The sequence below is a fragment of the Nicotiana tabacum genome, chromosome 18 (assembly GCF_000715075.1).
Source record: "Nicotiana tabacum cultivar K326 chromosome 18, ASM71507v2, whole genome shotgun sequence".
NCBI classification, from domain to species: domain Eukaryota; kingdom Viridiplantae; phylum Streptophyta; class Magnoliopsida; order Solanales; family Solanaceae; genus Nicotiana; species Nicotiana tabacum.
Window position 1 is genome coordinate 122,930,706 of NC_134097.1, and position 12,988 is coordinate 122,943,693.

A 12,988-nucleotide genomic window follows, 5' to 3' on the forward strand; every position below is an offset into this window, starting at 1 on the left:
GAAATGGTCTAATATTTTTAAAATAAAAAAGGATAAAACTACTTATAAGCTAGAGAATAACCTGAATCTACATAAATTTTTAAGTATTTAAATAACTTATTCCCCGTGGCCAAGTTAACTCAAGAAAATAAAAATACAGGGAAGAACAGCCGTCACAATACATTAAAAACTGTCCAATCAGATAGACACAACAAAGTTTTAATATAAAAATAAAAACTCATAGGAAGTAAATACAAAAGCAAGAAATTTAGATTTTGATTTCCTTAATACTCAGCACTAGGCACTTGCTCATGAGAGTGGTTGATGAAAAAAAGTTCATAGACAACACCAGCAAGCCCAGCACCAATTATGGGCCCAGCCCAGTAAACCCACTGATGAGTCCAAGTCCAGCTAACCAAAGCAGGCCCAAAAGAAACAGCAGGGTTCATTGAGGCTCCATCAAAGGCCCCACCAACAAGAATGTTGGCCCCGACAATGAAACCAATGGCAATTGGAGCAATCACACCCAAATCTCCCTTTTTTGGGTCAATAGCAGTGGCATAAACAGTGTAAACAAGCCCAAAAGTCATCACAATCTCAAATACTAAGGCATTCCATACTGATAATCCAGAACACAATGTAAATGCCCCTGTGCTCTGCATTCATTTTCAACCATGGTAATATTTTAGTAGAAGAATTAATTTAAATATCCGCCTGCCCAACTGTTTTAATTTACAGATAGCTGGTAAATACATAATATATTAAAATTCATATATAATATGTGTATACTCTATGTATACAGTCTAGGAAAAGTAAATCCGGCTGGCTGTTTGCGTAAAAGTCACTTATAGTTTCTTTTCTTTTTCCAAATTCATAGAAGTCTGTATGCCAAAATTGAAGGGTTTTTTTTCAAGAGAATTAAAAGACAAAATTAGAAAGCCCAACCAGAGTACTATATTCCAACTCATGTGGCTGTCATTCAAATTGTGACTATTTGACTATTAGATCTCACTTGGATACATATTACACACCTTCCGTCCAAAAATATGGTCAGTGCGTCTAACTTTCAGTAAAATTTATATTTTAGTAATTATATATAAAGTATTATAAGCCACCATTTTATAGTTACAAATAGTTTTAAAATGTTTAATAATATTATTACTTGTCAAATAATAATAATGCCGAAAATGTGAAGGTAGAAAAAGTAGTTATAGTTTCAATGTCTTATCCAAGCTCAACTTAGTACTCCCTCCATTTACTTTTACTTGGCACGTTTTAACTTTACATGCCCTTAAGAAATAATAAATGAAGTGCATAATTTATCATGATACACATATTAATTGATGCATATTTTATTAGATTTGAAAAAATAATATGAAATGAGTAATAAATATTGCAGGTGTAATAGAAAAAATAAAAGTTGTCTTTATCTTGATATGTATAAAGTGACAAGTAAAAATAAAAGGGATTTTTACCTATCTATACCATATATCAAAACTTATTACTCTCAATGTTTAAGGTTTGTGTTTATTACATTTAAGCATACCAAATTACCATTTCTATACCATAATTCAAATTAGGGATATAATTAAGGGTTCATTTTTATTAGGCATAATTATAGGACTGTATCTTCACGTTATTTGGTTTACCCGCCCCTCTCTCCTCCCACCCCCCCACACCCCCTACGATTTACCTTCAGTTCCCCACCCCCACGATTTACCTTCAGTTTTTCCTCCATTCTCGTACAATCTCTTCTCACCCACAATTACCATCACTTTCTTCTCCACTTAATTACCTTCAGTTGATAGTATCCCCCACGATTTGAATTCACTTCCATCTTTGTCTTCAACTCCTAAATCATGAAAAAAACCAACACTCCCCAAAAAAATCATCAAAAGCTATATTAGCTGATATTCCAACCTTTGATTTGGGTGTTTTAACACCAAAATCACCACCAAAAAACCCACAAACGACGCATGCAAGTGAACAAACTACTGGTATTTCATCTCCTAAACAAATTCGTGCGGAAATGAGAAGCAAGCATTTGCACGATGTTGATGTTGGTGGAGTTGATAAACTAGTCGACAATCAACTGAAACGCAAGGGGAAAGAGTTGAGTGTAGATGACGATTTTGTAGATGATTCTCCCAAAGTTCAATCTGTGAAAAAACACAAGGTCTCTCCTTCTTCATCAAAACCAAAGAAGAAGAAACCCTCAAAAAAAGTACCAAAATTGGTTAAGGAAAAAATTTCAATAAAAGTAAACACTATTTATGTTTCCTCACTGTTTTGTAGTTTGATTTTGGTTGTAAAAATCTGTTGTTCAAAAGTGTTAATTTAGTGTTCAAGTGTTTTTTGGCCAAATGTGGTATTGTCCTAATTTTGTAGATTATTTTTCACAATTTTGTAGGTTTAATGGAACTGTGATTATTAGACAGTGTATACTGTAGTTAGTTTGTAGTTGATTTGTAGTCTGATCGTTAAATTGTAGAGATGGTATTTTTCATTGCAACCTGTATTGCTGCTACATTTAACTTTATTCTAAATACAATTTATTTACATGTTGTGAGTTAATTGAAGTAACTGTTACATTCTGTAGATAATGTTTACAAGTGCATTGTTCTTCTTTGATTGTTCAAGTGTATTTTGGTAAAATGTGGTGTTGTCCTAATTTTGTAGATTCTTTGTCTCAATTTTGTAGTTTAATTGGAACTGTGACTCTTAGACAGTGTATAAATGTAGTTAGTTTGTAGTTGATGTGTAGTCTGATGGTTAAATTGTAGATATGTTATTTTTTATTGTAGCCTGTATAGCTCATATATTTAACTTCATTCTAACTACAGTTAATCTACATTTATGTGACATACTTGAAGTAACTGTTACATTCTGTAGATAATGTTTACACGTGCATTGTTCTTCTGTTATTGTTTTGTAGTTATAGGTGTGGGTAGGCTATTCTTCTTCTAGTTATATTTTGTATTTGTCATGTAGTTATATGTAGATTACTGTTTCCTTTTTATGCAAACTACTAATGTTCATTAATTTTATATTTTCTACAGAATGGACCTTACTTTGCACAACAAAATGTTGATTATGGTGTGCTTAGATTCCACAGTTTGTGTGATCCTAGCATACCTAGCCAGATACAAGCTTTACTCTCTCCGAATGCTTTAAGGGTTTTCAGAAAAACTTGTTTTGGTTACTTATTAGGTCTCCCCAAAATCTGTATGCAAAACCAAACACTTCATCTTCTGATGAAGTATGAATTGACAAAGTCTACTGACTCATATTTTTCAGTACTATTTAAGGGTGAAAAATTGAATTTTTCCTTGAGAGAATTTGGGTTGATAACTGGTCTTAATTGTGTGAATAAGTTTTCAGACTATGGCTACACTTCCACCTATGTTAGCGCTTTAATGAATACATATTTTCCGAACAAAGAAAGGGTTGAGAAATGGCATTTGAAAAAAGTAGTGACTAATAAAGCATGGGCAAACGATGTGGATGCGGTGAAGTTATGCATTCTTTATATGTTGGAATTTTTTGTTTGTCCTTCTGATAAAGACAATGTGACTTTCATAGACAAGTTTATGTTCTTTCTAATAGAGTCTGGTAATTTTGAGTCATACCCATGGGGTATCAAATCCTTCAAGCAGGTTATTGAATCTGTCCGACATCGTCTTAATCCCCATGTACATTCTTATCTGATACGGGGATGCTCATTAGCCTTGCAAGTGTGGCTATATGAGTGTTGCTCGTCCGTCAGCACCGAGCTTGCTACGAGATGTTCTGAATCTATACCTCGCATTTTAAGATGGTCAGCTACAAAGGGGCAGATTTGGTTAACTGCAATTGAAGAGAAGATGATCAAGCCTGAGTGGATCAAGGTATTTTTTTTCCACTTTTGTATGATGCTACAATTACATTCATAATAACCACATTGAATCTACATTTTTTTTGTCACTTGAATTAACTGTTATTTTCATCATTCAGTTCACAAACATGATTGAATCTGGAGAAGAGCTTGGAGTGCTTAATCTGCCAGACAAGATTCAATATGAAGATGAACATGGTGCTCAACCATCACATGTTCCAACTGCTGCTTCTCCATCATTTGAACCCAAATATACAGATTGTCAAGAGGACATTGAATCTGTCAGTAGCAAGCTCATGAAGTTGAAAAAGGGGATTGTGCAGGTATTATGAATAACTACAATATATTGACATAATTTGCTACATTTTGACTTCATTACATAACAATTATAGTATGTTATACATTGTAGTTAATTTGTGGTATAAATCTATAACAATTATAGTTTGTTGAATTGTAGTGTAACTGTAGCAGTTAGAATAAGATTACCAACTAATTATATATTTAATTTTTAGGTTGATGTAAAGTTAGATGCCTATAAATAGGATGTTTTTGAGGAACTCTCAAGCCTTCGAGAGTTCATAGATCAATCTTTGAAGGGTGTTATGAATGTGATAATCAAGAGGTTTGATTTGGATGAGTCAAAGGTAAGAATTTACATATAATTTTGTACTAAGACTAATTAAGACATATGAATAAAGTAGTCTCAAATATTCCCCAAAATTGTAGTTTGCTGGTAGTTCAACAAAAAATAATGCTGGTGATCAACTGCAATTCCAGTTCAATGCTGGTGATCAACTGCATGGAAGCACAAGCAATACATGTATCTACAAAATTCCTGCATACATATCTACAAATTTCAAGATAGCATTATTAAATTATACTAATCATTTTTTTACTATGTGTTGCAGCTACAATTTCTCCAGAACATTTTCAACCACATGTTGACTTATATCTTGACTTCCAAGAAGCAGCTGAGGCATATAAAGCAGGTACAGAACCATTCCTTCATTACAATAAGGTTTTTATGCAAAATTTTAATAATTTACACCTTAACTACATATTCCTACATATATCTACAATTCTCATTCCCAATTATTCATTCAAGCTGATGTTTCACTAGAACATCTACAAGGAAATATTGAGGAAGAACCATTAATTGATGAAGTGGCTGAGCCACAACAAGCAGGTAATATATTCTCTATATTCTCTATAACTCTATAATACTGTTCATATCTACATTGATTTACACTTATCTACAGAAGGTGAAGTTCCACAGTCGCCAATTCACGGTGTGACTGTGACTGAAGTTGTTCCTGAAGGCATTGATAAAAAAGTTGTTCCTGAAGGCATTGAAAACAAAGGTTTGACATTGGATGACTTTGAGCTGCCAGAAAACTTATCACAGTTGGTCATGTATGGCGAGCCCATACGAGATGAATCAACCCCTGTTCATCCCGGTAGAACAAGGCAACCGGGAAAACATGCATGATCACCTTTCACATCTTTGTATAGTTCTGGAGGCAGCACATCTGTTGGACCTAAATTTTTTTACCTCAAGCACCCCTTCACAAGTGTCATAGGTGAAAATGTAGATCCTGAATTGACAGAAAGGTTCACCAACTGGTTATACATTCGTAGTGATAAAGTATCTAGGAGGTATGAATGCTTCGTTTTACACTGTCTGTTCACCATTTTTATACTTTAAAATTGTAATTCATTTTGTAAATTTTTTGTATTTGATCATCTTTTTTTTGTTATTACAGGAGGAAATATTACTTTTCCAAGAAGGATAACCAAATCAAGCCTTGGTTGGATTTTGGTTGTGAAAAGATTGATAAGAAAGACTGGTTTTATGACCTTGCTCACCCCGGACAAGTCATCAATAACACAGTAAGTATAAAGAACATAATCATTCACAATATCTGTTTTGTCTTCAGCTGTGTAGTGTAATTGTAGTTTATTTTTCAGCTATGATGTGTAATTGTAGTAATATTGTAGACAACATATATATGTTACTATATTTATGTCTCAGCTGTGAAATTTTGCTTTTTATGGACCTTATGTATGTGATGATGATTGTATGTACAAACTGGAATTTTGGTACTTTTGACTGACTTGGAATCTCCGTGTACCACAACTGTAGTTACCTTGTAGTAATATTGTAGAGCTTGTGATTGTGCCTATTAATATTAACTGTAGGTTGAACTTGCTGATTTTTGGGAGCTTAAGTTAGGTGGTATGTTTCATTTGTTCCTCTGTATAGTGAATAAATGTAGACAGTGCATAAATATAGTTAATGTGTAGTTGTTTTGTAGTCTGATGGGTCAATTGTACATATAGTACTTGTTCACTATGGTTCATACAAACTACAATTAAATTACATTTTGTGAGGAACTTGGACTAAATGTTATATTTCTGTAGTTATAGTGTAGCTAATTTGCAGCAATCTATTAGAGTTTTTAATAAATTCAAATTGTAGTTAATCTGTAGCTGTCTTGTAGACAAGTGTGGTTACACCGTACCTTATTGTATATGTTTATTCTATTTTGGCAGCACATTGATGTTATTATGTATTATCTGCGAAAAAGAGGCAAATATGGCCCCAACAATAATACTAGGTTCACAACCACGGATTGCTTGTTCAAGACAAAGATTGAAAGAATCTATGACAAGTTCATAAGTTCTCCACCGGAACAAAGGTATTCGGTTGTTAAACCCGAGATGATGTTGGAGAATATATTCTTGGGTACAGAATTCTTGTTAATGTTGCCTGGGATCTTGTTGACTATGTGCTCATGCCTGTGAACCTTGTAGAGAACTTCCATTGGTTGTTGCTAGTTTTTGACATAAAGGACAGACAACTTTTGTTTATGATTCCATGGTGAGAGCAAACCGTCATAAAACAGTAGAGACATTGGTTGACAAGTTTTCAATCATTATCCCTCTGTATTTATCATGCACTGGTTTCTATGGTAAACGTAAAGACATTAACTTCAAGAGCACAAAGGCATACATCGAAAAACTAGTTACGGACCCTCTCGACATACAATGGATGGTTGCTGAGATTCCACAACAAAAGGAAGGCTCAGTGTAAAAAAATAATCTCCCTTTCTATATGTTTAATTTTTTTATTTTAATCATTTGTTATATAATGAAAAATTCTCATCTTATGCAGCGATTGTGGTGTATTTGTGGCTGCATTTGCGGAGTATGTTAGCCTTGGAGATTTGGCAATCCCAAAGGAAGATCTTTCTGATATTGACCAACACCGTAGACACTATGGAGCTCTACTGTGGGACTATGCAACAAAGAAGCAAGAAGATGGGTCAATCAGTGAGAGTGAGGTTACTGGCAGGCTAGCAAGGAGGAAGGGTGCTCCGGCAAAAAACGAGAAGACTAGAGTGCAACGAAAGAAGAAATAGACTATTGTGTTCCTAGTTTGGTCTGTGAAATTTGGTAGTTGAATTGGAAAACAATGTTGGAAATATGTCGTTTTGATTTTCTACAACACTTTTTTGTTGATTACATTATACTCTAGTACTCTGATTACATTTTTACAGCTACAACTTTGTCTTACAATTTGACTTTAATCTTCAAGTTATTTTTATAAATACCTTCAAGTGCCAAGTAATATCTGTATATAACTGTCATTTGTTACACAGCAGAAAGATAAAATAAATACAGGAATCATATAAATAATTTAGCCATTTTTTAACAACAAGGTTTATCAAAAAAATTCAATTTATCTACATTTAAACTACGTCAAACTACATTTTAACTACAACTCCTCTACATATGAATAACATGACTACAGTTCTAACACAATTAAACTACATATTCACTACAATCTGGATACAATTTACGTTGAATGCATTCTTTATTAATATCAGTTTTTTGTATACAGTAAATATTAAAGTTTAACTATTCTATAAAAAAAAGACAACTTTAGATGCTTGACAGAATACATAAAAACATAAATAGTGCAGATACACAAATTGATGTTTATACTTCTTATTCATCTTCAAAAACTTAAACAATTAGACAAGAAAATCCGATAATTTGAGCTCACTAACATTTATTTTGAATAACTATTCTAACTACATGATATTCATTTCTTTTTCGGTGCATTCTTGCAAGTTCTTTTGTTATGCCCTTCACCTCCACAATTACCACATGACACCTTGTATTTCTTTGACTTTATTTCATCAAATGTTTTATATCTTTCCTTGTGAGGTCTCCCTGGCTGCCTTTTATCTCCCGCCGGTGGCTTTACTACCTCATCCAAAATATGTTGTGGCACTTCCCATTTGCCTTCATCAGGAAGAGGATTTACTGGCATTTCATAGGTAAGCATAAGGCTCTTCCTTGTGTAATACGGAGAGCAATAGTTTTCGTATGTTTCATTCCTATGCCTTAATGCTGCCAAAGCATGCGCACATGGAAGTTCATCAAGTTGGAATTGTCCACAGCTACATTTCTTGTTTTCTAGACATACAATGTACCGCTTCACACCATCTAACATATTATGTATATGATCTGTTGAAGCCCTCACCTACAATTGAAGACCAAACAGAAATAATAATACATCAATCATTAAAATGGATTATCAACAATTTACCTACAAATCAACAACAAATATATTACAGCTCATCTACAAACTATTATTACCGACAATTTGACTACAGTTTAACTACAATCTGGAAAAACTGCAGCTAGTACTTTTTTGATTCTACTGCACCAAAAAAATATCTTACCCTTAGTTTCTGAGATAATGTACTGTTGTCTTCCAATTCTTTGTTGTATTTGTGACCAAGGTATGTGAAAGTACCCTTTGCCTTCGATAACTTTTCTTTTGTCCAACGTTCAAGAAGAGTCCTCATATACTCAAATAGATCAAATATTGGAAGCTCTCTTGCATCTTTTGTTACAGCATTCAATGACTCGGCAATGTTTGACGTCATAGTAAAAGTTCTATTTACCGTTGCATGTACTCTTGACCATCTATGATAGCCAATATCATATAGGTAAGACTTTACACGCAGGTCTACCTCTTCAATCTTCAACATCCTTTCATTAAATTCATCCATAGTGTATGACCGTGCTGTAGCAAAGTACAATTCATGTAATTGTAGATGTCCCTTCTTGAATTTTGACCTTATATTTGTCCATATATGCCACATGCAAGAGTAGTGTGCCAATCCCGGATAGACAACTGATGTTGCCTTCAGTATACTCTCATGCCTATCTGAAACAACACACATTGAAGGTCTTTCACCATATGCCTCCTTGAATTGCTCAAAGAACCACTTCCAAGACGCGTCGTTTTCAGAATCAACCACAGCATATGCCAAGGGAAAAATAGTACCTACATTTTTAAGACATAAAATATGATTAAATAACAACTACAATATATATTGAGAAATATAGACATGCTAACTACATTCTTTTATATAACTACAAATAACTACAACATAACTACAATTTAACTGCATTTTAAAGACTGTCTACAAATAAGTACAAAATTATTCCATTATTTACCTGCTGCATCCATGGTGCTTGCTGTCAGCATAATCCCCCTGTAGGCTGACTTTAAGAATGTCCCATCAACCACTACTACCGGCCTACAATGTTGCCAACCATTTATTGATGTACAAAGAGCAACAAATGCGTATAAGAAGCAATCATCTGCTGCCTTCTTCAATTTAACAACAGAACCAGGATAATTCTTCTCAAGAATATAAAAATATTTGGGTAATTTGTTGTAGGAGTCACACGAATTCCCTCTCAAAAACTGTAAAACTTTTTCCTTTGCTCTCCATGCTTGCATGTAGCTTAGGTTCAGTCCATGTTCGGATAACATGTCAGTTTGTATGTCCTTTGGTGTGTAAACAGTCTTAGGATCACAATACTTTGGAACGACCATGCTACCAAGTACTGCTGCAGTACGTTTGCGCTGTATGAATGTTTCGTCCATTAGGCAGCATGTGTGTTGACGGCTGAAACTTCTTATCTTGAACATTGCCGAATCATTAATTGACGTTGCCTTGAAATGCCATTTACAGCTTTCAGCAACACATATAAGCCAGTAGCTACAAAAGAAATACAATATTTACACAAATTTATGAAAAAACTACAATTAACTACAAATTGACTACAATTTAACTACAATTTATAAAACCCACCTATCTTCAATCATACACTGATTTTGCTGATATATTATCCACAAATAACTACATACCTTCTATGACTGGATCTTTTTACTCTGAACTGGAACTTGTGCATCACTGAATAATTCTTCATTGCAGCGGCTACTGTTTGCTTGTCCTGATAAACTTGTCCTTCTTCAATATATGTTTGCGTAGATTCAGTTATTATTTCACTTTGATATTCCTCTATAGCTGGTGAGGATGGAAATTCAAGTAAGTTTAGGGATCCAGACGAACCTGCAAACAATAAATTCATAAATGTAGTTTCTATGTAGATAATTTTGAAAGCAACATTGCTTTATCCTTTTCAGTACTATGTGAGCTTTGTAGTTTAATTGTAGGTAATTGTAGTAATATTGTAGATAACATAGTAACACCATAACTCTCTGCAATGTCGAATCAAACATACCTGCACTGGTGCTTTCATTGTTGATTGCCAATTCCATATTGAAATCTCTTACGCTTATACATAAAGGATACGAACCTAAGTTTTTATTCTCCTTTTTGGTTTCCATGTAAGCACGAACCCCCATATCATTCCTAATCTCCATTGGAGGACAATTCTCGTTCACAATGTATTTGATTTCTATAATTTTATCCGATGTATCAATCGATAATTGTTCTGCAATTGTAGAACTGAGAATTCCGTAGTTTGCATTATCATCTACCACAATGGCATCAACTTCAAAATCTCTAAATCTGCCATAGTTATCCCAATTACCATTCGATTTCAGCATTATTGGGATTTTTGACATGATTTCGTGTAGTTGATAGGAAAAAAGACGAAGAAGAGATATAATTTCTACAATTTGAATATTGATATCGACGAAGAGCAATTTTGTACAATTTGAGACGAAGAACAGATATAGTCTCTCTTCAGTAATTGTACAATTTGATTGCGTTTTTTGTGAAATCTCTTTCTGTTGAGGAAGGAGAGAATTACGCAACTGGTGCCTTCATCAGGAATGAAAATCGCCTTCATTTCAAAATTGGAATAAAATCCTTGACAGAATCACATCAGATTTGGTGCCTTCATTTTAGGGCTTTTTAGTGGCAAAATCTACCTATTTTTGGATTGGTATATAATTTGTAGTAAAAATGTGGACTATATGGGTAAATAACAAATTATGAACATTTTTGGTAATAATGTTTGATATATGGTATAGATAGGTAAAAATCCCAAAATAAAAATCTATTTTTAGTATACATGTCAAGTAAAAGTGAACAGATGAAGTAATAATGTGGGAACAAGTTAAAGTCACTTTCCCATGAGATATAAAAAGATTTGTTTAGTTTCTTGTGAAATCCCAAATATCGACATCATTAAATAACTACAAACTCGTGATGTGAGACCATTGTCCTAACTCCTAAATAAGCATATTGTTACATTCTAAACCAGAGATCTGTCGCATTAAACAATAACACGAATCTTCTACATGATAATTACCATAAAATGGCCCGATGAGAGCTGCTGAACAGATATTCCAACAAAACCGTAACAAGTCTAGCTCTTATCGTGATGAATCAAAACTAATGATCGGCAGTCCGGTGTACTAAGCTTCAGCTATGTGCGGGGTCTGGGGAAGAACCGAACCACAAGGGTATTATACGCAGTCTTACTCTGTATTTCTGCAAGAGGCTGTTTCCACGGTTCAAACCCGTGACCTCCTGGTCAAAACTATACTTAATATTGTTTTAGTTAGCTAAATGGCCATTTCTACTTTATTAGTGAACTAACTCTATTTTCGCTCTAGCAAAATGACCATTTCGACTTTAATACTACTTCCATTTTATGTGATAATTTTTCTTTAGACTGACCAAAAAAATAAATACTTTTTATATCTGAGAACAATTAATTTTATATATCTTATTTTACATATGACATGATCTTTTTAGCACAAAAGTGTTATGATATGTTTAAGCATATGACCAATTACATATACAGTGGCGGATCCAGGATTTATAGGTCGTGGGTGCTTCATTGATTTTAATTTAAATTCTAAATGGCCAAACATGGTCATAGTGGGTGCTCATGATCAATTAGTGAAGTTTTTAGATATTATTTATGAATATATTATATAATTTGGCCAAAGCCAATAGGTGCTTCAGCACCCATATGTCCAAAGGTGTATCCGCCACTGCATATACATAAAGTGAAACTAACGGAGTATAATATTTTCCTAATGAATGCAAATATTAAGAATTTAGACTAACCTACAATTTATACATGTGTTTTAACAGTAGCAGATGATGCCTTAAAAAGAAAGAAAGGATATAACTACCTTTTTCAGTTGTACACTATGCGGCAGCCTTTGAATTTCGAGATAAAAGAGTTTTTTTTTTTTAATTATCATGACCTTTTTGAATTTTGAATTGTTAATTTTTATCACTAGTGCTTTTATCATATTTTTTAAATATGTAAAATTTCTTTTAAAAAATGTAGAGATTCTACGTCTGCATTCATGATCAGAATTAAGAAGTTTAACTTCCAAATCTGAATTGTATCACAGAATTTGGGTGGGTGGTGGGGTGGGGGGGTTGAGTAACCAAATTATATATAAGTGCACATTTTAATGCTTACCATGCCAGCAGTGGCGAACTTAAGGAGCAAGCAAGCAACAGTGGATCCAAGTAACTGTGCAATAACATAGAGAATACCACGGAAGAAAGTGATATTTCCTCCAATAAATGCACCGAAAGTAACGGCGGGGTTAACGTGGCCGCCGGAGATGTTAGCGCTGACGGAGACCGCCACAAAAAGCGCAAAAGCATGGGCTACAGCGGCGGCGATGAGGCCGGCGGGAGTGGTAGCACTGTCGGATGTCAGCTTGTTGAATGCCATGCCAGAACCCTGGCCGGCGAATACGAATATTAGGGTACTTATTAGCTCGGTCAACGCCGCCTTGAGGGCGCCCGGCTGGCGGAGTTC

The 12,988-nt window shown here is 34.2% G+C and overlaps 2 protein-coding genes across 2 annotated transcripts; both read right to left on the bottom strand.

The window, feature by feature from the left end:
• Positions 1–263: 263 nt before the first annotated feature.
• Positions 264–1,717, bottom strand: LOC107819258 (aquaporin TIP1-1-like). The gene is made up of 2 exons (XM_075236348.1): positions 1,673–1,717; positions 264–635 (listed from the first exon to the last, which is right to left on the bottom strand). The coding sequence occupies exons 1-2, from the start codon at positions 1,715–1,717 to the stop codon at positions 264–266; spliced, it is 417 nt and encodes a 138-aa protein (XP_075092449.1).
• A 6,156-nt stretch (positions 1,718–7,873) lies between these two features.
• Positions 7,874–12,778, bottom strand: LOC107779661 (protein FAR1-RELATED SEQUENCE 5-like). Its single transcript, XM_075237225.1, has 5 exons — positions 12,641–12,778; positions 10,092–10,296; positions 9,392–9,915; positions 8,608–9,218; positions 7,874–8,405 (listed from the first exon to the last, which is right to left on the bottom strand). The coding sequence occupies exons 2-5, from the start codon at positions 10,151–10,153 to the stop codon at positions 7,962–7,964; spliced, it is 1,641 nt and encodes a 546-aa protein (XP_075093326.1). The 5' UTR covers positions 10,154–10,296; positions 12,641–12,778; the 3' UTR covers positions 7,874–7,961.
• Between the last annotated feature and the right edge of the window lie 210 nt (positions 12,779–12,988).